This window comes from Corvus cornix, chromosome 4 (assembly GCF_000738735.6).
Source record: "Corvus cornix cornix isolate S_Up_H32 chromosome 4, ASM73873v5, whole genome shotgun sequence".
In the NCBI taxonomy this organism is placed as follows: domain Eukaryota; kingdom Metazoa; phylum Chordata; class Aves; order Passeriformes; family Corvidae; genus Corvus; species Corvus cornix.
In genome coordinates, this window is record NC_046334.1 from 14,494,587 (window position 1) to 14,519,779 (window position 25,193).

A 25,193-nucleotide genomic window follows, 5' to 3' on the forward strand; every position below is an offset into this window, starting at 1 on the left:
TAAATCTCAGCCAAGAAGTATCTGCTTTTCTTCACTGAAAGGAAAGGGATCCTAGGTAACACCTATTCATATCTAAATTGGTTAGTTTGGATGAATCCCAACTGAGTCTCGACTTTGTCTCTGTGTGTTGGCCTGGTTTTGGCTAGGATAGAATTAATTTTCTTCTTAGTAGCTGGTACAGTGCTGTGTCTCAGATTTAGTATAAAAATAATGTTGATATGTGTGATAGGTAATGATGTTATACAGATGTATAAATATATCTGTTAGAAACATATATATATTCCACGTGCACTCAGATGAATATAGGTATATGAAGCCCAACCCAGTTTTATTACTTACATCCCAGAATCATTTGCAGATTTTTTTTTGAGGCTGTTTTACCAAAAAAAGTCTTAATTTCTAATGTATGAATAGGTTTTATATGATTTACACTCTGGGATATTCTGAAAAAGAGGCACCTAAGATGTACTTTTTTCTGTCTTGAGGGGAAACAAAAGGCATGAAAACTCTCAGCCATGAAGAATGTTCAGATTAGGAATACATAAAGTCTGCATATTGATAATTATTCCTCTCAAAGCTGAATTTTGAAACTTAAGCTGGTGTTTTGGTATAAAACCTTAGATGCAAATGATGAGATGATAACCTAAATGTAATTTCTGAGCTATTTCTGTTTTGTGATTTTAAAGAGATTGTAAATCACTCGTGTTGGAAGGCATGTTATCTCTTTTAAAATACTAGAAATAGAAAGGTATATATATACAGACTGCTTCAAAATCATAATGTTGTATATTTTTAATGGGAATTATTAAAAAGGTAGAAATCTGAGGTTACCACTTCATAGAAGAGAAAACTCTGAGAAAATAAACAGGAAATGAAAATAATAAATAAAATAACACCAGCAACAACAACAAAAAAGTGTTATTTATGATTAGAGGAATGAGGTTTTGAATCAAAAGACAAAACCAGAGAGTGTTCAAGAATGGGGGAAATGTTTCAGCTTGATTTCAAAAAACTTTAGGCAGGGAGAATTCAGACAGTGTTCTCTGAAATGACCAAGATGGAGGAAAAAAGGAGGAGAAACAAGTCATAGATAAACATCTTGAAGTCTGCAGACAGCATTAGGTGGTAGCATGGCTTTTTCAAAAGACAGAATAAAGTTCTTACTGTGTTGTGCAACACACTGAAGAGCTTTATCAAGATATCCTGAATTCAAATAACAGTCATGACAACAGAGAGAATGAAAGATTTACATTTCTTCAATTAGATCATTTGTAATTTGTAATTTTGAGACACAACATACTAGAGATGAGACTGACAAAACCCTCTTGTGTGGTTTAGTGATGAATATGAAGTATTTGTTTGAGTAATTGTTGCTGTGTGTTCCAAATAGTGCAAGTGACTTGCATAGATGGTACAATTTACAGTCACTAAGCTCATCCTTTTGGAAGCTGGATTTCCCCCAATTCTTCTTGTAGATAGCAGAAGAGGAGAATTTAACTGCATCTTTTGATCGAAGTGTTTTCATATGGTTATCGTAGTTTTAAAACACTTGGGAAGGTCTGGACTTTGAGGTCTTGCCTACACTGAAAAGATTTATTTTTTCCCACTTGATTTCTGTGTGGTGCTCCAGACCCAGAATTAAGAGGGTATTTTTCTTTGCTTCCTTTTCTCTCTATTTTGAGCAAAGCTTATAAATTGCAGAATTCCCAAAAGCAAAGCAGTTCTGTTCGCACATCCAGCTTAACCAAACAGTCTCTCACCTGCTGCAAGACCTGTGCTTCTTAACTCCTTCTTTACCCAACTACATGGAAATTCCTTTTAGAGCTGGCTATTTGGCTCACATTCATTTAACAGCCACAAACACGCTTAGTAGCTCACCAAATATGCAATGGAAGTTTAGCTAATTATTCAGTTTCACATCTGGCATGAGCAGAGTTTGCAGAGAAAATTAATTTATTTTAGCCATGAAACATAGAGGCTCATGCTGTGCTTTATTATCTCATAGATTTTTCAGCATCTTATGAGGAATAGATCTTTCTAATTCTCTTTAGGGAGAAACAGTACGACAGGATTTGTCAGGAAAGTTTCAGATTTCTACTCCAAATTAGTAAAGTTTTGGAATATTTCAAGGAAGGGACCCTTTGGATTTTTTTTAAAGGTGCTTTTCTAAGGGAAATAACTATTTCTGTAGACACTGTTATTCTGTAACTTGAAATTGTGAATAATATATTTGTGGATAATTTTGTAGTGGTACTTAGATTTAGCACTTGAAGGTTTTTTGTAAATTTTAGGGATGATGTGTGCTCATCAGCTGTCTGAGATGATAAACAGTGTAATCCAAACTTCAGGCCACAGAGAAAATCTGTGACTTTGAGTTTCCCCTGCTCTCCACATTTGTTCTGAGAACCATACTTTGGTGAACTGTGGGGGGTTTTTTAGGGGAAGGTGTACAATTTCAATTTGTCCATGATTTCTAAGAGTGCTAAGGTACTAAACATGGGAATATACATGAAAACTCAAAGCCTTTCTTGTTAGCCATACTTTGAACGCTTAAAATTGTATGAATTAATGGATTGTGTTTGCAGAGTGTTCTTTTTGGTCCTTTATCTCCATCAACACAGTTGCTACCTTAGAGGCCTAAGGTTTGGAAAGCTCTTGGGCCTTTTCAGGGCCACGTGGCTCAGACAAATGCTTCTCCAGTCTCACTCTGACTTCTCTTTTGACTAGCCAGTGTTTTATCCAGGTTCTGTGTGTTTTATTGAACCAACTTTTGGTTTTGCACACAGAAATGAGAACAAAAATATGTTTTCAATTGTGCCTAATTGGTAAGGCTATAATTTTCCTCTTATATTTCTCTGAGTGGACACATAGCAGAACTTGATGGCATTTGAATAGTGGAAATATAAATAGCTTGTAATTTTCATTATATGGTTATTGCTGTAGCATGCAAAATTTCTGAACACCGATGATAATCTGATATTTTTATTGTGATTTTTGTTTTTAAAGGGCACTATGAGGAGGTGTATGATAACCAGCTTAGCTTGGCCTGCTTTTTCAATGAGCCTGAGGACAAATGGTTAAGTAACTACTTTTATGAGCAAAGCTTTAACACTGCTCAGTTAGTAGAAATTGATGGTGGGAAGAGAAAAGCACAAGCATATGTAAACATGGGCCTCATCAATGAAGAACGAGGTAAGTCACTGACATCATAAAGCTGCATTGGATGGCATCTGGGCTGAATTAAAAGAGCTGTAGACATGTAATTCTGTAAAGTTTAATCCTGCTTCCAATGTACACTTAGATAAACAGCCTGTATTTTTGTGTTCTTTTTAAAATTACATTCTTGGTTCTCTTGACTGCAAGTGACACCCTCTTTGTTCATACGTGACTGCCACATTGGTGTTGGCTTCAGACTTAGACCTCACCACAAGCTCCATGTCTCCATACACATCCTTAAACTGTGAGTCTCTGAAATTAGAGGATATTAATAGAAATAACTAGAATCATAGAACAACCCTGGCTCTGAGGGACCTTGACAGATCATCTGATCCAACCTTTCATGGAAAGAGAGCCTAAATGAGGTTATTTTAGCACCCTGTCAATTGCATCTTAAAAACCTCCAGTGATGGGGACTCTACCACATCCCTGGGGAGCCTGTTGCAGTGAACAGTTGTTCTCACTGTAAACAATATTGCTTTCTTATATCAAAATGAACCTTGTTTCTGTATTTAAAAGCATATATTCCCTTTCATGGCAGAGGGGTTTGTGTGTGGATAGCAGTCTGAGTATAAAAGAATTGTTTTCCTCTGTTTGCATAAAATCCTTTCATGTTGTGAGAAGACAAGCAATAAGTGAGCCTCAAGTAATTGAATAAAGCCTGTCTTCCAGTTCTAATTTGTAAGTGTACTGCATGCCTAACTATTGCTTAAAATATGTGATTTGTGTAGCCACTATGGTTTTGTTTATAAACTTGACTGTGGGTTCAAACAATTCCAACTCTGAATTCAACTTGTGGCTGGTTTCTCGTATAAAGTGGCTTCACTTAAAAAAAAAAAAAAGATGATTCACAGAAATTGAAATATTTTGTGGAAATAGTTTAATTCTATTAAAAGTCTGACAGAATGGGTGTGGAAAGATGGCCCAATTTCCCAGCAAAAGCCTGCAGCCTTTCTTTTCTTTTTCTTTTTCTTTTTTTTTTTTTTTTAATTGAAAGGATGCTGTCCTATTTTTTCCTCTTGTTCTCTTACAGCTGACACATCACACCTTTTTTATATTTCCTCACATCTTTCTGGACTACTGGTCATTCACACTGTTTCCTGTGAACTGTTGCCTTATTTTTATTGCCTGCAACACCCAGACCTGGATTCAGTTTTAAAACTTGAGCACATACCAATAATCAGTAAAATGGAAGGATTACTTTTCTTACACATGGTATTTTTATTTGCGATTGCAGGTATGACATCTACTTTCTATATTTCAGCATGGGTTGCATACTGATAGTTCATGACCTTCAGTAATCTCTAAGTTATTTTCTGAAGATCTGTTAACTACCTGTCCTGTTCTAAGGTCTCCAGTTAGTTGTACCTAAATGCAGTTTGTTGCGTCCTGTGTTTTGGTGGTGGTTTCTAGAAATTGTCAGGATTGTTTTGATTTCTGAAGTTACCCTTCAGCATGCTTTCTCTTCTTCCTGGTTTGATATAATTAGAACATTTACAAGTATTTTTCTATCCTGTAAATCAAATCCTTAATGAAAACACTAAGTAATAAACTGGACATAGGGGAGGCACCTGTGGAACCACACTGAATACCTTTTTGTTGGAGTGAAAGCTCCTCTGGACTCAGGCCCAGAGGGAAGCCAAAGCCCAGGGATTGAATTAAAACCTTTGGACAAGCTGAGATACATGAAGCCACACCAAAATGAAATAGAAATATAGATTTTTAACTTTTAGTAGAAATATATGCTAAGTCCCTTAAACATTAAAAAGCTGTAGCAGAGACCTTAAACACAGTTCTTGCTGCAGCAGTGTTACCTTTTCACAGAATTTTTTACTTTAAACAAAATATAAATAGAATTATACTGTTCACGTTTTTTAGACAGAATGTTCACATAAGCCATAAGAACTGATAGAAGCTGTGTATGCAAATCTGTGTAATACCTATGTAACACTTGTGTAAGACTTACAACTGTTAGAATTAGACCAGAATAGGTTAAGAAAAGAAAAACTAGAATCGTGTGTTAATCTTATTGGTCAATTAACAAATATAATCCACGTTTCTGTGAGAAAAAATATATGGAGCATATAGAGCATATAGAAGAAGCTGGTTTTGCCTGCTGTTGCTGCTGCTGCTTGGCTTTATCATGTAACCCCCTTTGGACTCTGCCTTCAAGAAAGCTATGAGACTATGAAATAAAGAATTTAGCAGAACAGCAGCCTCCTCTGCTCTTTTACCCTGGTCCAAGAAGGAAGGGTATCCCATCAAAAGCTCAACACCTTTTTCCACACTCAGTGAACTACTGATAACGAAGGTCTAGGTAGGATTTCCTAACTCATTTGCACTCACCTGATAGCAGCTGCAGGTGAACTGTGTTTCCCTAATGCTTTACACAGAAGTTATACAACAGTGAGAAAGGAATTTATTAACTTAAATAGAAGATTGGCTTGATGATATCCACTCTTGAGATATTGACATTAGCTATAATATTTTCATGTTTTCTTTAAATGCTTGGTAATAATCTGATTGATTACTTACTTACTCCAGTGTTGTTTTGTTCTAGGAAATGAAGTTGATCAAAATCCGGTTTCCCAGTTGATAATATAGCAGTTGCTTAAAGCCCAGCCGGTCACAACCAAATCATTTTTACTTGGGATGAAAAATGCTTAGTTAGGTTATCTACTTCTTATTCAGTAGAATAAAATTGCTGAAAAATTGCTGGATTTTAATTTTTTTTGCAATCTTTTCACTTGATCCTTGAGTTACTAAAAATTAAAATTTTAAGAAGGTGCAGACAAGCAAACATTTGTATCTACTTGTAATTTTGAAGGCTCTGAGTGTGACTCACTACTGTTATCTAAGCACTGCCTAGAAGAAAACATTTTCTACTTTTATGATGTCTTAAGCAAAAGTTGTTAAATACTTATATATCTTGAGGCCCACCACAAAAGCATGTAAGTAAAGTTATGATATAGCCTGAGATGATCAGAGGAGCAGAAATTTTATTTTCCTGCTGAAGAATATTAGAAACTTTTAGAAGAGAAGCTTCTTATTAACCTTAGTAAAGAGAGATAAAGCAAAGTGGATTTTTACTGCCCAGGGTAAAGCTCCACTGAATCTATGGGGTCTGTCTGTTACAAGTATTTTCTTTCCATAGAGAGAGAGGTAAAAAAATAAGGAAGCTGAGAGAGTAAGCATAGGATTTGCTTTGAGGGACTGCTGAGGAAAAAAAATAGCAGATGTATTCCATGCTCTTTTTATTTCCAAGGGTGAAAAATTGATCCAAGGGTGAGTTTTGACTGGAGAAAAAGTGTAAGAGCAGATGTTGGCTTGGCATTGTATAATATTGCATCAGTATTCATGGCGTTATAAATAAAATTTTAATTCTGCCATTTTATATTTTTTTTCAGTTATTTACAATTTTGTAATTAATTTTTGAACCAAATTAGCCAGATGCCCACTTCTATGGGAGTGTATCTAAGGGACTAAATGTAAACATCTGGTCCCAGTTCTTTTCAGTTCTCTCATCCAGTAGTGTATTTTTCATTACTTGGGAAAGGAAGCTGTCTATATATGCTTAGGACTGATTGCTTGGGAGTATAAAGTTAAACATGGACTTGTAAAGATTGTTGTTTGCCTTGGAAGAAAATCAATAAATTTGCTGGGTAATTTTTGTGTAATCAAATTTAAAGTTCTTTGACTTTCAGCCTGGTCCCTGTCCTAAAGGCTGGATATAACCTTATGTTCATTAATCTTCAAAGCTAAATATTTGAGGTGTCAGTGGTGTAGACTTCAGTCATGATATTTGGATGCAGGCCATTAGTAGCTGCCAGTAAGGGAAAGAAAACAATAATAAGTGAGTAGGCTGCTACAGATACAAATGGAACATTCTGCTTGGAGCAAGCATGATTATAATGGCCTTTCTTCACAGAATGAGATTTTTAACCTCTTCTCTAAAATAGTCTGCCTGTAAAATAAGGTCTGAAGCATTCATTGATTATTGTAGGAGTGTTCGTATTATGATACTGTTCAATTAGCTGTGCTCCCTAGTTTGTCTTTCCTCAGAGGGCTGATAATAAGTCATTTTATTACTTTAGTTACTCATTATTTTACTATAGTTGCTCATTTATTACTTTTTTTTAATAGCTCTTTAATGTGCTGATGTCACTTTACAGACACTGAAAATGCAATGACCTAACACATTTTTCTCACGTGAACTGCAGAATTACTTGTTGTCCAAGTAAGCACAGGCTTTGCGATAGAAACTCTCTTCGGAAATACAAGTTTTAAAATAAATGTTTTTCTTCCTGTGCTTTGAATACATTTTCAGAAGTAATATCAGTCATTATAAATGCGTACAACTTTCTGCATTTCAGAGAGTAAGCTTATAATCATAGTTTATGACAGACTGTATTATTATTAACTTTCTGCTGAATTGTCAACTTGAGGTTTACACTGTTGTATCCTGCAGAAGAAACAGTGTGAGTGCACTGACAAACACAATGTCTAGTATTGTTTTGTATAGGTTCTTACGTCATTGCAATATTTGAGTGCTTTCAGTTTTGTACTAAATGCTTACCAGCTATCATGCATGAAGTGATATACACCTTATATATTTGCATTCCAAAGTTTAAGATAACTTACATCAATAAAAAGAGCAGTCTGGGGAAAACAAGGAATTTTTACTTGTTGGAGCTATTTGCTTCAAATAAGTTACAACAAAACTGGATCAATTTCTATATTATTCAAAAGCATAGCAAAAGCAGACATCTGAAATTAGGGTACCTGTCAGCTGCAGTACTTGGAAACGTTTCTGGATACTTTTAAATAACTAGTTTGAGAAAGCATATAAGTATCACAGTAGAGTCCAGTGAATAAAACTTTCACAATGAGTTACAAAACTCTATCAGTGCCACGCCAGAAACTGGATCTCCCCTGGTATGAGAGCTGAGGGGCGTGTGGAAGTGATGCCATTAGTCTCAAGGCAGCGGTGACTTTGAATTAGTCATCAGGTTTATATTCTGCTAGCATGTAAGGATCAACAAAATTGGAGGTAATACTTTATCTGTAGTCTTTACAGGCTGAAAAGATTAAAGACAGGTGGAACTAGTGAGAGAAAGGGACTGAGTACAAAGCAAATAGCAATGCTGGTAATTTCAGAGCTGATTCCCACAACATACAGCTGATCCAGAAACCCAGTTTTGTCCAACTTTGTGTGTTTTTTTAGATTGCAAATCTTAGGAGACCTTGATAATGAGTTCCTTTAGTCCTTTCTAAACTAAGCTTAGGGATTTCAAAGATATGCCATATTCTGCAATTTAATGAAGGGTTTATAAGTGTTCAGTCCTAATCCAACTCTGCCTTGATTATGAACAATGTTAAGGTCTGATTGCTTTTCAAACAGAGCAATGTTATGCCAGAGTTGATTACTTCTGATCCCCTTGCACCTACCTCAAAAATATTAATAAATTGCACCTGATTTGTTTGAAAAGGTATAGTTGTTTTATCTGTGATCATGGATAAAATACAATCTATTTTGTATGTTGGAATTTAATAGAAACTTTTCTGGGTGAAGGACCTACTGAACACAACAGACTTGTAAGTTTAATTCATTTCTTGGGGAAAAAAACACCACAGGATTCTTGCAGACTTTAACAATCTCAATTGAGACTGAGGTGTAGGATTTTGCCTATCAGTTTGCCGTCATATTGAAAATCAAATTTTTATCAAGGCATTGCAGAAGTTGATGGAAAGATTCTGATTGTGTGTTAGGGGCATTTCACAGAATGGCTGGATTGGAAGGAACCTCTGAAGATCATCTAGTCCAATTGCCCTGCCAAAGCGCGTAGACCTGAAACAGGTTGCACAGGATAGCTTTGAGTTATGAAGCTTAAGTATTAATTACTAGATATATTTGCTTTAAAACGACTCCAAGATGGTTCATGACATCTCTTGATTTTAGAACATAAAGTCTAAACTGTTTATTTACTTGTCAAGAAATTCTTGCTAAGAATCCATTCTTACTAAGAAATTGTTGATTTTGTATTTAGAATTGTTTATGGCAAGTGTTTTTTAATTGAAAACTGTAATGTATGAATAATTGAGAGAAGCTCAGCATAAATTCTTGAGTATCTATGCAGAGGAAATATGCACGTTTAAGCAGAATTTCCCCAATTGGTTTGCCTTCAGGCAGAAATCATTTATATTCACATATAAAAAAGAGAATGTTAATATTGCAAAATGAAGTACTAAAAAGGTTTAAAAAGGCAAAAGTTAAAATGGCTTATGAAATTTCATATGCTTTTGTGTGTGCACATTTTGCAACTTTATTTTAATTACATAAAAATATAGTTTCTTTTTAGGAGATTCCTAAGTATAGCCAGAATAAAATTCACCTGTGGGATGGGTGGCCCATGGGCACCTTCTACATTAATAGAGCTTTATGTTGTTATCTGTGCAGCAAGTCTGCCAAGCCCACTTAAACAGCAAATCCTCCATAGTATAATGGAGAAATGCCCTGCTTTACAATCTGATTGCATAGCTGCAAACAGCTGGTAAATAAAACAAACCAGGGTGACAGCATTTGTGAGGAGAGATTAATTTGTTCCTCACTACCTGTGGAGTGCAAAGCTGTCACTGATAGCAGAATTGCTGCATTTGTCCAGCCTGTCTATTTAACAATGTTATGTTTCCACCATAAGGCCCAGTATCTCAGATCTCCATACTGTTGTATCCACAAGTCCAGGTCAGACACTGGAAGAAGCCAGCCTAAAATGAATCCCACCTCTTTGTTCAGGAACAAAAGCAGCTCATATTATCAGCTAAAAGATAGGTTTTGTCTATTCTTGTGTCTGTATTGGAGATTCCTTTATGTAAGCAACTTGTCTTGGTTTAAAATGATACCCAGTGAAGTTTGTGATTTTTGTTAAAACACAACCTCATCATTATATTTCTCTTTCTTTTTATAGTGAGAATTGTCACTGTGTGGGCCAAAAAGGGGAAAAGGATTTAAATATATAAATTCCTATGTATTTTTTTTTTTATAGGAAGCTTGTGTGCTAGTTAAAACATGACAGTGACTTAAAGGAGAGCCATAGTTCTAGAGATTTAGAGATTCTCTATCCTTTTGGGCAGGAACCTGTTTGTTCTGCATTTATACAGTACCATTTCCTGTGTGCTTCTACAGCACTTGTACTTGGTGAGTACTGTGAATACATTTATCAGTGTGTGCTGTGATAAACTAAAGCTGGATGAGAACATGCTGCTCCCTGGCCAAGCAGAGTGCTGCTGTCTCAACATGTACAGCAAGTTCTTCCTGTCTTTCTGTCTGTCTGGAATTTGGATCAATGTCTATCCTCAAGATATTAATCTTTTTTAAAGTGGTGGGAACCTGCTGTCCTACTGACTTCTTACCAAATTAGCTTGCAATTCACTCCGAAAGTAGCTGAAGAGCAGGATGATCATATGGGCTTGTTCCCTGTGGAACGTAAAAGTGTCTTTTTGTACTCTTCATTGTCTGGAGGGAACATACATATTTATATGACAGATCAAATCCAGTAGTAACCAAATCCCATTGGTTTATCATGATATTCCCCCCTCCTTGCCCCACATTGCATATCCCAAACTACTAACTAACTTCTCAGATTTATTCCTAGTTGTGATTATAGTTTTCCAAACTGCTTTTTCAGAAAAAGGCATGCAGGAATAGTTCAGACCTGTAAACATACTCACTTGATTCCAAATCCCATGTCTTTGACTACATAAACCTGTTGCTAAATTTTACACTCATGTAGAGACATATATTTTAAAAGAGTTTCCACATTAGGGAACTTTAAAGACATAAAGAAGCCTTCCCTTAATGGGACATGGAATTCTGCATGCTCAGTTTGACCATTTAAGGCACTTCCAGACCTTGATTTTCACCACATCAACTGAAGCTAATTCTCCTCTGTTTTTCTGCACTATCTCACAAAGTGATTATATTGTTTTGCTGATTGCTTAAGAATTGAATATATAAGTTGGCTGGGAAAAACTTGATTGTAGAGCATAATTTTAAAAATTTAAGCAGCAAATTGCTAGGAGTTAGTCTTTGGATATGCTGCTTTTCTCTGCCAGCCAGTAGCAGACAGAAGCAGCCATAAATCCTGCTGGATTCTTGGGAGGACAGATTTTAAAGGTTTATTAAATAACTGAGCTTATCCTCCTGCAAGTGCAGAAAGTAGTTCCCTAGTAAATGGCATCTTATTATTACAGGGTTGTTACTGGTATTGAGCTACAACTACTGTCTTGAATTGTTGTTATAGGAATTAGGAATGTTTTCAGTTCAAATTAGCATAGTCTTAAGAAAATCTGGAAAAAGTTTCTGAATATGCAACATGAAAGCAGAAGGGGTCTGTTAAGTTCATAAAAATATTTTTCATAAAATTTTTTTTATTCTTATTTTTAAAAGGTATTGGTAGGTAATGAAGATATTTTGAATGAGAGAACTCAGGTAGAATTCTGTAGTGTTCCTATTTTCAATTCTGAAATGAAATCCAGTGAAAATGTAATGCTTTCTACATGCTTTTGCTTCCGTTGATTTAAATCAAGGTTTATTATTAAGCACAGGAAAGTAATAATATTCTTTACACTAAGAAAAACTTAAGTTTCCTTAATCCTTTCATGGTCACTCCCACTTTCCTACCCTGTTCTTCAAATGGAGAAACTTTTAGTCCTGATATAATAACTGGGGAGAGGTCTGTATTCTTGCTTTCTAATAAGCTCTTCAAAATATTCACAGCAGTGCACAGGTGCTAATTCTAAAATGTCATTTTCATTAAAAGTTTTGACATATGAAAAAAGATCCTAAATTAGTTTCCATTCTTAGGAGTTCAGTGATTGTAAAGTTCATTTTCAAGTCATGAAACTACTGGAAAAAAATGATTGCTGTCTACATTGAACTATGAAATCAAAATATTTTAGAAAAAACATTTGCTGTGTGCTTGAATATAACGTGTAGCACTCAGGTGAACTGTTTATATAGACACTTCTGTACCAATCATATTCTAAATATTTTTGGTATCAAATATTGGTCTGTTTGCTTTATGTGCATGTTCATAAGACTATGACATTTAATGAAGAGATCTTTTTAAAGTATGGATAGCCATGAGTAAATTATACTGTGTTTGATCTGTGTTAAAGATTCAAAGTCCAAGATATTTGAATAGAACTTAGAATAAAAATGTAATTAGGTTACATCCCCAAAGTCTGATATATCTTTAAACAAGACTGCAAATGAAACTTTATTAAAACTTCAAATGAATTATTTCTTTGCTTTTTTAAATTCTTTTTCCCTCTCTTCTCTTTCATGTCTATTACTGACATTGCTGCTTGTATTTTACCTGTCTTTTCCAGGGTGTTTTAATTATTTACTGCTTAATGACTAGTACTGAGATGAAGCTGCCCTCTCACTCATGGGTTTTTTTTTTCTTTGCTTCAAAGCTTTGAGAAGTCTTGGACTACTCTAGCTGGACCAGCAGTTGTCATCATAAACTTTCCTGGAGGCAGTGTTTCCTTTCAGTAATTGATAAAGGAGCCTGTTTCCAGAGGTGCCTATCCAGTGTCACCGGGAGCTGATGGAATTGCATGTCCTCAGCCATTACCAATGATCTGTAGAAGCCATAGGTAAAGCAAACATGAAGCTGTTAATAAAAATATATGTTACTCTTCAGAGGATCATTCAGGTTGGTTGGGATCTTAGCAGGTCATTAGTCCAGCTGCTACTCAAAGTACACTTCTGAAGTAAATCACCTGCACCACAGAACAGCTCCAGTGCTGGAGCACTGCATCTGATAATAAATTTATTATTGGAACCTATGAAGAGTAAGGGGAACTGGGTAGAATCTGAACAAAATGTAAACACTGCCAAAAGAAGTATTTAAACCAAGGCAAGTATTTGACTTGACATAGCAAAAAAAGTAATTTAGTGAAACTAATCTGCTTCAGTGTCACTTTCTCCATTTAAAAGATAATGATTGTATTAATCTTTGAGGTTAAATATAATATAACTTGTTTTCATTTAGTTCTATTGAATTTAAACTCTCAAGCCCTAAGAAACGGAGGTGCAAAAGTATGTGCCATTCATCACTGAGTTTTCTGGTGCCTTTTCTTTCTGCACCTATAGACATAGAAATATTTGTGGAACCTGAAATGGGAGCATCCCACTGAATGTGGGCCCACTCTCATCCAGAGCCTGGAGCCTTACAGTGTGAGCTTCCTGGATGCGTTTTGCATCCTTGGTAGTCTTTGCATATGAAAGCACTTTGATGCTCTGCAAACGTGAAAGAAGGCTTGAATATTATTGTGAAGCAAGAATTCTATTCTCTCTAAAATGGGTGTGTGATGATTTAGCTAATGTTCAACATTGTTTGCAATGTTGTCCTCTAGATTAAAATTGATGTATATCAAAAAGTGTTAATTTATATATAATCAAACAAATCAGAAGAAGGCATCTGACAAGTGCTGCTTTCATAAAATGTGTTAACCTAAAAAGATAAAGGAATTTTAATTGTAAACCAGAATTTTGTGTGTTGGTCCATTTGAATATGAATGTAAGACAGACAAGTTAGTGGAATTTTCACTTGGGGCCTGTGTGGTTGTCTTTTTTTTTTTCCCTTGCTGGTCCCCAGTACCCCATTCCCAAAGCAGCTGTCATTTCAGCTGCCTGTGGGAAAACCCTCTTGTCTGCAGCTCAGTAGTGCTGGCAGCAGAAGGGGAAGGGATTAGAGAGCAGCCAGGCAACCAGAAAAGCCAGCATTATCCCTACCTTGTGAGGTGTCTCTGGGAGAACCCTTTAAGCAACACGTTTTTAGAACACGTTTGACATCGCTGTGTGCTGGTGGTGTGATACAGCACGTGTGAACTGTCCTTCTGTGGATTCTGCAGTCTGCACTGCCCTCTAGGTTTGTATAGGTGTATTTTGAGTGCTTGAGCTTTAAGGCAAGTAATATAGGTCCTCAGAGGACAAGACTATATATGCTCTAATGCTCACTGGATTACTACAGTTATGATTTTCTTTCCAGACAACACACATTTGTTTAAGTAATGTAAACAGAAATAATGTACCATCCTCTAAACTGCAATACCAAGGACTAGCCTGGCAGTTCTTCACCCAGAGAAGGGAAGATAAAATATTGTCTGTTTGCACTGCAGTCAGTCCACCAATGCTACATCTCAGGTTGTGTGAAGCTCAACTTTCCTTTTCTCTCTTCCTTTCTCCTTTGTGTCCTCAAGTGTTCTACTTCTCAGGCATGATTTCAGCTCACCTTAGGCAACTTGGACTCCAGGTAAGGTCTGCTGGTGCATTGTCAAACTGGAGAAATGGTCAGAATACCCTGTGGTGAGCCAGCATGGTCATTGCAACATTCTTATGAGCTGCCTATGTCATTTGGTCAAGCTCATGGTGGAATCTTTCTGAAAAAAAAAAAGCTTCTGTAAAGTAAATTAATATAAGGTTTTATCCGTTATCTTTAAAATATTCGCTTTGATTGTTGTCTGATGGTTGGTTTTGTTTGAGATGGATCTTGCAGAGTTACGAAACCGCAAAATTTTATCTTAAATCCCTTCCGCAATTTTTTTCTTGTTTTTTCAGCAGGCACGTGAATTCAGGTTATTGCATGTGAGAGCTGTCCCAGTGGCTTCTTTACAGTTAATTTTACCTCAGGAGTCTGAGGTGGTTCAACTGTTTGCTGAATGAGAGCCCTGTTTTATGTTTCTTGTGAACACACCTCTGTTAAACACTTTTGTAACAATCTCTGTAGATAGAAAACTGTAGCAGATTTAAGTATTTCAGCGTGAATAGTGCTGTCAAAATTGAATGTAGAAACTGAGCATAATACAAGTGGTTCAAGCAGTTAGACCAAACTGTAAGTATATATCTTTTGAAAGATAATAACATTTTTGGTTTTCGTTACCATTAACTGATGCTTCAACCAGATTTTGTGTTCTCACTGTATAGTGAAATAACTGATGGCAAGAGATGCTCTTGATTAAAACATACCACAATAAAGTTTATTGTTCCTTTAGGTTGTTTTTTTTATCTACAGTGGAATATTTTCTGAAGCCCTGTGCAACTGTTTGCAATTTAGAATTAAATGTGCTTTCTGCTTCTAGTGGTGCTGCTGAGGCAGGGTACCTAACAGACCTGTCACTTTTCTTGTGCAGTTGTTTCTGTGGCATTATTTTCATTGGCAAATATTCGAGCTGATAGAAAAGGAAATCATTAGGTGCTCTCAGTATTGCTGAGGCATGGAGCTAGAGCAGGTCAGTCACTGCATTTTGCAGATTGTGACATTTTAAATTACCTGTACACTACTGAAAGCAATCTGTGGACCTAATTAACACCTCACCTAATTAAAGTCAGGACTGTATGTAGAGAATTCTAGATAGTTTAGCACTGCCTTTATTTATTAAATACCACACTATTCAAATTTGAGTTGCTAATTTCAATATTGAAAACTTCAGGTTTGTGTGCTGTTTTCTTAAGTGGGAGTAACTTTTTTTTTCTCCTTCAAGTAATCAATGCACTGCTGAATGAGTTCATTTTAATGCACTCAATCATGCCTCTAATGTTTGTAGCTTACGGGCGCAAGCATCAGTAATGCAGGAATGTTATATGGCTTTAGTTTGGGCCATTTCATAAAATATTCATGGAATCAAAAATGTGCATCAAAATAGCGGCTGGGAGAATTACATTTATGTGCCTGCTTTTATGGCAGCTTCACATTTAAACCCATTTGTGTTAATATCTAGTCAATCTTTCTACTTAAAAAAAAAAGGCAAAATAGTAGCCTCCATATATACCCTTTTTCATTTGATATCTATTTTGATATAAAAAATCTGTGGTTTTGGATTGGGTTTTAAGAAGGAGAATTATAAAGGAACTTTTAGATGATCTAAAAACATTTCTCTTCAGTATTTAAAAAATTACATTGAATTATTTTCCTTGAATGAAAAGATTTATTTTTTTTACTTTGAAGCAACTGAGTGAAAACTATAGCAAAAATCTTTGTGTCAGAATAATGTCTTATATTCAAATGTAATTGTTTAAAACTGATTTTCTACTCCCAAAATTATATTGTGACAATGTTTGCCTCCCGTATTTAAGACTAAACTCTTGATGATAGGATTTCTTTTGTTATGCCCCGAGTTATATTAAAACTATAAAAAATTATAAAAGTGTAAAATTTTAGTAATGGTAGTACATATGTTGTAAGAGTTGCCATTCTGGTTTTTGATTCCTTTTGTAAGAAGGAAAAAGTGACATCGGAGATTCTCCAACTCAATTTGGTATCCACTGAGAGAAATTCTGCATGGCAGTGTGAGAATAATATGCAATTGCTATTAATGTTGCCAACTGAAAATAGCTTTACTGCTTTGTGTAACACTCTGCAATTTTTCAAACATGGATTTCCTAGAAACACCTTCTGGATTTTCTCTTTGAATTCCTAGACCTATAAAAATACATTTCTGCAAACTATTTCAAGTGATTTTGTTACTCCATTGTTTTTCCTCTCATTTTGCTTTTTTTGGTCTTTTGGTTTTTTTCAGTTCATAATAAAAGTAATTTAAAACTCTGCCTTGTCACATCCTAAGTGAGATAAAAATGCTCTTATTCTCAGAAATGTTCTGCAATTGGCTAATTACTTTCTTTTAATGTTTTTCAAGATTTTTAGATGGCATTATATGTATGTCTGCAGCCAACACTTGCAGTAGTTCCATGTTTAAAAATTAGAGTGCACTGGCCAGATCAGTTATAGCTGAACTGACTCATGACATGGCATAAACTCGCCAGTGCCCTGAAAAGATTATTTTCCCACAACATTTGAGTTTCACATAAGCATTATGGATTAAATAAATATGTCATTTGCCAGTGGCAACATGAGATTTCAGGTTATTTTAATGGAAGAATAAATTCCAAAGTCTAAAACGTTTTACCTTCTGTGAATTTGAGAAGTGTCCACATAGCCAGTTTTATTTGGGAGAGTCTTCAGTGAGCACATTCCCAGCCATGTAAGGGCTTTCATGTCAGGAATTCTATCTCTTCCTTATTTAGGAAACTAGCAGGTATTTTGCCTTTTTGTTCAGCACTTTCTATTTAGTGTTTCTGTGAGCAGATTGTTTCGCTTTTCACTTCATAATCTTTCTTGGTAATTCAGTGAAGCCAAATGTAGTATAGATTCATTTGAATATTACCAAAAAAATCATATTTCTTTCATATTTTGAAGCTTGGTGTAGATGGATTGTTTCCAAAGAGGTATCATTGAGATCTGGCAAAAGGAGTGTCAGGTCACAGCTCTTATGGTTTGGCCAGCTCTTGAGGACTATGGGGTACATGGAATGCATGAGTTCGATTTCTAGTCTGACAGAAACTTTCTCAAGGGGATACTGCAAGAGGGGAAGCTTGGGTAAGAATCACCATACCTGATAGTTCTAACAACCTGAACAATAATTCTTAAGAATGCAAGTATTATTTACCTAAATGATGGGTCCTCTTAAGAGATCACGTTAGAGTGTCTTAGGAGAAACTCAGATACGGTGTTCAGCTTCAAGGTGATACCACTCATTTGTTTGCTGCTTCCCATTCCTACTAAAAGTTTTTGAGAAACACATGAATCAAATTCTATTAAAGAATCCATTACTCATGGAGTGTATCCCGATGACTCAAGTGTATGACTGTACCCTTTCAAAAGAACAGTATATCTATTAATGAACTTTGGGGAGAATTCCAAGGAGGAGTCTGTATGTGTTTATGAGAATCCGAGTGAACAAAATGCTGGATCTACCTATTAGCATTAAATTTTAACTCAACTTTCAATCATTTGTCACAAAGCCAACCTGATCTTCTCCAATATCTTAAATCTGCATTTAGCAACTTGGATAATTGGAATTCTGTTGACTGCTGAGTTGACTGTGCCTTAAGAAGTTATCTGGCCTGGACAGACAAAAACTCGAATTGGAAGCCTCTTGAGAATGGACAAGGGTTTTCATCTGGCTTTAGCTAGTCTACATCTCTATTTTCTGTACTATCAGGGAGCCTGTAAACAGCTTGTACTGGTTGTGATAATTTCCCTGTGCCTTTCTATTTGTGCAGTCTGATGTCAAGTATGGGACATTTTGGAAAGATTGTGTAGAACTTTTCCTGTTTTGCCAGTGTTTTGGACCGTCTCTCCAATACCTGTCCCTAGCTAGAATGGAACTGAGTAAAGCCTGGTATCTCTCCTTCCACCTGGCACTGCACTCTTCAGCACCTGTTGTCTCCTTGGGGACTCTTACACAAATTGTAGGCTGTAGAGCCATAAAATTATTTGTCTGTGACACTCATTTAATTCATTGTGTCTTTGAAAGAGGAGTTTCTTGTTACTTGTCAGTTTTAGTTGAACTCGTTTTAATCATCAGAGAAGCTTAATATGAAAATAAATTTAATTCTAATAAAGATGAGTTATGTTTTATATTGCAAAGTTGAAAGCATCGTTATAAAGGGGTAACATATGCAAAAGACAAATCTAAATTGAGTTAATAAGAGAAATCTGTCATAGCTGTTCTGCTGCCTCTAGGTTGGCTGGAGGCCTGGGGAAAATAACCTCATTTTCTCCAGGAATGCTTAAAGAGGATCCTTCTCCAAGCTTTTCTCCCTTCCTTTCCTACAGCTGGGAAACAACTTTTCTCCTTCCGGGTTCTTTTTGAAGTTTGAATGCAGCACTGAAAAAAAAGACTGCAAAACAGCAATAGTTCCTTTTAAATCACCTCTCAGAAGAGGTGTAAACTACAAACACTTCTAAGTGAATTTGTTGTATGGTTTATTTCAGCTTTTAATAGAAATAGCAGTTGATATATTGACGATCTATGGGACAAGATTCCTCCATCACACACACACACACACGCACACAAACTTATAAAGGCAAGGTCACGTTCACAGTTCTCCCTGCTGCAGAATAGTTTTTGCTAAACAAGACACTGTGACCAGAATGCTTTTTTTAAACTTTTTTTTTAATGTAAATAGTCTTATCTTACCTGCTTCCCAGCAGTTTTTCTGTACCCATTAAGTATAAGAAAAAGCTTTTCTGTTCTTTCCAAGAGCTTTGAATTTCCACTGTCAGCAGGTATGGAAATCTCCTAGATTGAATTGTATGCACAGAGATAAATCCAGCTGAAGGTAGAGGGAAAACTACTTGCTTGTGAAAATGAATTGAATTCTATCTTCAAACTTTCCTTTGCCTTAAAGATGTTTGAGTAACTTACATTTGAAGGCCTTGGAGTATATTACTTCAGGCTCAATAATTAACCTATCAGTGGTTAATGCCCTTGCAGTAAATGTACTAGATAAACTCACCAGAGTTGGCCTTGCAATAACTGTTGAATAAATTACTTTGCATGATAATTCTTTTTTTCAGCAATTAAATGGTTTGAATGAAGATCTTTATTTTTTCTCCACAGTTTTGATACCTTTATTCTCCACATTTCAAATCTTTCAGCACAGGTTTTCATTATGGAAAAAGAAACTTGAGGAACAGTTTCAGTTGTGATTATTTATGCATAGGTGTGATTTTGATGTATGAGAATCACAAAGGTTTTATGAATCTAGAATAAATTTATTTTCTAGAAGATCCTGACTTTGCATCCATGAAATCACACCTGTTCAACATTGTGAATTTACAAAGGAAAGCTAATTTTAAATGTGATAAATTTAAATTAGAGTATTGCTGGGTGCTGTGAGATTTGGCAGTATTTTCCAGCGATCTGTGAGTTATGAATTGAAGAGTCTTGAAACATCTGTGGAATGTTTGGCTGCAACTTACTTTTAACAATACAATTATTATAGACTACGAACTTTTACAATTTTTTTTTGACTGCATGTTTGATTGTTGATTTTAATTACAAATGATGTTTTTCAGGTCACATCATGAAAGCTGCTGAGCATTTTGAAACATTTTATCAGCTAACAGAGGGCACACCATGGAAGGATGAGACAGGCTGTGCTTACACTTCACTGGCATGTCAGCATCTCTGGAGAATTTATACATTGCTAGCAGACAAAATGCTCGAAAATAAAGAACACCAAGAGGCCATCAAAACGCTAATAAAAGCTTTAAAGATGGCAAAAGAAGGTAGGTGGAAAATAAAGCTTTCCCATTCCTTCGTTTGATGTGTGGGCCATGATTTTCCCATGAGTAAAGTAGACAGTGTCAAGGGTTTGACTGGGTGATTGTTTCCTATGAAACTCAAACACAAATACTGTCAATACACTTGTAGATCTCACTAAAGCAGAAATGCCTTCTTGCTGACAGCAAAGAAACTTTTAGGTTCCTCAAAGCTTTATCTCCCAAAAAAACCTTCACAACCTTGTGGGAATAATAATATAAAATTGCGAACCCCTAATCAGAAAGTGAGGTCACTGATGGAAGCTTAGGTCACTGATTTTAATTGGCTGGTCACTGTTGATTTGGCAGTTTTTGACTGATTTTATCTCCTGGAAAAAACTTACCTTTTCACTCTACATAGTTATTTAATACTCGAAAAATACAGGTTTTTGTCATAAGCAGCAAAATTTTCTATCTTAATACACATAAATGCTTTGAAACCTAAAGTAAAAAACTACAGAATCGCAGAACAGCAGAGGTAGGCAGAAAGACCTCTGGAAATCATAAGGTTGTCCTGAGCAGGCTGCCCTGGACTAAATCCAGTCAAGTTTTTAGTATTTCCACAGGTGGAGCCTCCATAACTGCCCTGGAAAAGATTTACCACTGTTCAAGCACCCTCACAATGAAGAAGGGTTTTATTTAAATACATAATAATTCAATATTTATCAGTACATACATTAGGGGGTTTTAATTTAATAATGTATGCGGAATATTAATCTGTGACCTGGTCTTTGAGTAGTAGTTGCAATAGATAAACCATCAAAAATGGCAAAAAAATTGAAATATTTTCCAAATTTTAAAATAAGTTTTTGTGACAAATAATGTTATGACTCTACAGGTCATAATACAAGCTTGTAGTGTTTTCTACAGCTATTGTCTATAATATATGCTTAAATCACAGCTACACTTAAACTTCTCCTCTTAATATTTAGTGTAGTAACTAGAAGGACTGCTGATGAAGTTTCCTATCAATGTCTTCTTATTGCTGGATATTAAAGGATTGTCAGACTGGATCTGATGTCTTTCCAAAACTTTTTTGACCAGGCAGATGTTCTGGTTCCCTTATTTCAAATCAATCACTTTCACATCTTCCTGAGGCATGTATCACATATCACTATGCACAATACATGTGCTGCTGTTCTCTTTAAATTTAAGCTTTAGGAACTTCTGAGGAGTTCTCCAGTCCTCGTTCCAGAGCCATACTGGCTACTGGATGTTATCTGTTATGTCCATTCTGTCCTTCTGGACCATCATCTATGTTTATGTATTTTATGGATTAGGATTAGATATTACCCACTTCAGACTGTCAAAATCTTCTTGAGGAAGAAAGTTCTCTTACGTCCCGAGCAACTTTTAACTTATTATTCTTCTGTGAAACTGTATTTCTGTATCCTTTTGTCTTATTAACCCTTTTAAGGGATATTGAATATTGGAAAAGACCACCAGGCTTTTTGAGTTTTTGAGGCTTTTAATAATTTTAAGGAGCATATTAAGTGCTATAGATAGAGCACTGCTATGGTATCAGCAATTATTATAATTCAAAGACTTTCAGAACTAGGTGTAGGCTTCTGTGTATTTGGACAGAAAGAATTAGTCTGACAACTGCAAGCAGATAATCTCCCTTTTCATTTCAACTACATTTATTTATGCATTTTACAAAATATCTTGATATGCAGTTATGCTTCAGGTTGATTGTGTTGGAGCAGATTGATATTGAGCAACAGAAAGATTGGATTTTTGGTTATTTTTAATTTAATTTCATCTACAGGGGTTGGGGTTTTTTTGGCTACTCATGTTCTGTAGGGAAATTTTTGAATATAGTCTGATACTTTAAGAAGTTACACAATTATTTTATATTTATTTTGGTATCAAATAGTTGATTTTCTGTTGAGGGAGCCATGCAAAAGTACCAGCAAGCAGTGTTTGTTAGACCAGTATCTATCAGTGAAGTAAAACCTGGCATGGGAAAATGTGATGCACCTTAGTTAGCAACAGCCTATACAGAATTTTCTGTAAGTACTGTTTGCAAGTGTAAATTACCCATTTTTTTAGCTATTTTAGCCTACAGTAGCTTGTAAAACAGACAGGAGAATAAGAAAGATGAAACTGGTCAGCTGGTTCTCTCGGTATTTCACTAAGATTCACATTAGCAAAATGTGTGAGTCAAGATGTATCTTGTGTTTATATATTAAGGTTTATTACCTATTTGTAGCCACTTTTATTTTATATTGAGTATATAGAGAGACTACTATAATTTTCTAATGTGAAGATACTAGGACCATTATTAAACAATTAATAACTGAGAACCTTACACATGTTAGTTTGATTGTACTTCATTACTGAAAGGTATTTTCTCTGATTTTGCTGAAACTTCCTTGGTGAACTTTGCTAGAATCTATAGCCTCTATTTTTAATTACCACTACATGTTTTTTGAAAGAGATATACAGCAGGGGTAAGGAGAAGAAAAAAAATTACTACAGTATTTTAACATCTGTATGTTATTTAAGCACCTGCAAGAGCTGTCTGTACCAATGTCATGTTTTTCAGATCATGCTGGTAACTCTACCTTTAACCCTTTCTTTAGGAGGTGATATGAAGATGCAAGGAGAAGCAGCCTATTGCTTAAGTCTAGCATACCATTTTTCTGGAGAACATGAGACAGCATTAGCAGTAAGTTTATTCTTTGCTTTAGCTTTCTCAGTGCCTTTCTCTGCCTCCTCGGCATCTTAGGCATTTGCAGAGTGGAAAAACTTGGAGAGACTTGGCTCATGGACCTTTTATAACTGTATCTAGTTCTGTAGGCAGGGATCCATGTGGCTCAAGCAGTTGTGGTTCCAATAAATTCCAGAACTGATGTAGTCCAGGTTTCCATGCTTGGATCTGTAGAAACAATGTAAATTGACAGTTCAGGTTATATGTGACTGGCTTTCCTTTTCCTGTACATGTGCATATACAAAATAGTCTCTATTTAGTTAGGGTTTTGTATAAAACACCAGTTTTACAAATTAGTTTGGTAAAGTGTATTTGTAAGCAGCAATGAAAAATATATCAGTTCACACATTGAGATTGTTAGAAAATCAGTAAGTTGGAAGAAATATTAATTACTTCTGAAAAGCTCTAATGCTGATGCTGTGGACACTTGAGTTCAAACTCCTCCTCTGACGTTTCCCTTGAGCCTTAATAATTCTAAGACAGGGAGAGTTGTACATGTGAAATTGTAGTGTAGAAGGAGGGTTTCCCTACTTCCTTATAGGTCAGCATGAGAGGAAAGATAAGCAGCAACTTGATTCTTTTGTGCCAGTCATCAGTCACAATCCTCCATGATTCTCCTAAAAATGTTCTGTGGAAAACAAATTTGTATATATTTTTCATGATTATTGCAATTAATCAGGTGGATAATTACTCTTTCTTTTTGTTCTTTTAACTGCAGAATGATTCAGTATTCTATTAATGAACTTGTTTTATGGAGGTCATTTGTTATGGTGTTTTTTGTTTTGGTGGCTTTTGTTTTGTTTGTTTTTTTCAGAAACAGACTAATAGAAATCCCAGAATAAATTCATATATTTCAGTATTACCTGCTTGGCTTCTGCTGTGTAGGAGAGGTTCTAGATTTCTGTCTTGTAATGTCCTTTTACAGGCTTTTTTTTGCATTTATGTTATGATTTTTTTAGATGTTATCGACCACCTTTATACATAATTTTCAATGCTGAAAGTCCTATCTTCTGCATAAATCAACTGAATCCTGGAAAGGTGGAGCCTGTTCTCAATGAATTGCAGTTAAAGCCTGTAGCTGAATGTGAAAATATTTCAAAACTAAAAAGCTCCATATAACTTTATAAAATTGTACCTAATAGTTGCAGCAGCAACAAGAATATGATATTTGATCTCTTCCAGGAAAACAATATGATAGATTAGATGAGAATTTTTCCTACTTCAAGTTTACCTGCCATTGGTTTTTTTGCCTGACAAGTGTGCTGGCATTCTTACCTGAGCAACTTTTCTCATGCTCTCAGAATCTTAAGTTTATACTGTGTAAATTCTGAAGAGCAACAAGATAAACAAATGTGCTAAATAAAGAAGCCTGCATGCATGCTTAATCTCTCCAGAATATACAAAGGATCAAACTGCCCTTGAAAGTGTCAAAAATATTAGTTGTCCTGGCATTGTTTCCTCAGGATCAATTTTGCCTACATTTTATAGCTATTCCTTTCCCTTCATTGCTCTCCCATGTCTCCTGTCAAAAAGTTACAGCAGTCATTTGGAAGTTGCGTTTCTTTTTGTTGCATGCAGATTTTTTTTTTTTTAAGGAAGCTTCTGAAACCCTGAATTTTGTAATGGACTACTATTAATTTTAAATATATAATAGGTTGTGTCTAATGTTTTTAGTCCTAAAAAAACACCTGACAGTTAAGGGAAGCAATGTGCAAGGGCAAAAACAAAGGATACCTTGTGTTAAGATTATAAAATGTTTTTTTAACAGTAATGGAAATACCACTACTTTTCAGTGTTAATAATACAGTGGCATATTCTAGTATAATGGCATTACCAATAATATTACATGATAAACTTTTTAAGTACTTTTATTCAAAAAATATAGTGTGTTCCATGGGACAAAGAAAAGGGCATACAGTTCTAGCTCCTTTTGTCCTTTACAGTGATCAATATAAACAGCAGTAAAATATCAGTGGTTGACAGTACTGTTGAGCAGAAGTTGTCTTCACTCTCCAGTTGGAAATCATTGCCTAAAATTTACCCTTCTGTTCTCAGTTTAATGGTCTCTGTATCCAAGGGGAGCTCAGATG

At 35.4% G+C, this 25,193-nt stretch overlaps 1 protein-coding gene across 1 annotated transcript in view; it reads left to right on the forward strand.

Annotated features, from left to right (window-relative positions):
• TTC29 (tetratricopeptide repeat domain 29) overlaps window positions 1-25,193 on the forward strand; it is a 117,604-nt gene that overhangs the window by 25,590 nt on the left and 66,821 nt on the right. Inside the window, exons 5-7 of the mRNA XM_010411999.4 lie at window positions 3,007-3,192; window positions 20,145-20,357; window positions 22,976-23,061. Of these exons, the coding sequence (XP_010410301.1) occupies window positions 3,007-3,192; window positions 20,145-20,357; window positions 22,976-23,061 (485 nt within the window). The remainder of the gene's footprint in view (window positions 1-3,006; window positions 3,193-20,144; window positions 20,358-22,975; window positions 23,062-25,193) is intronic.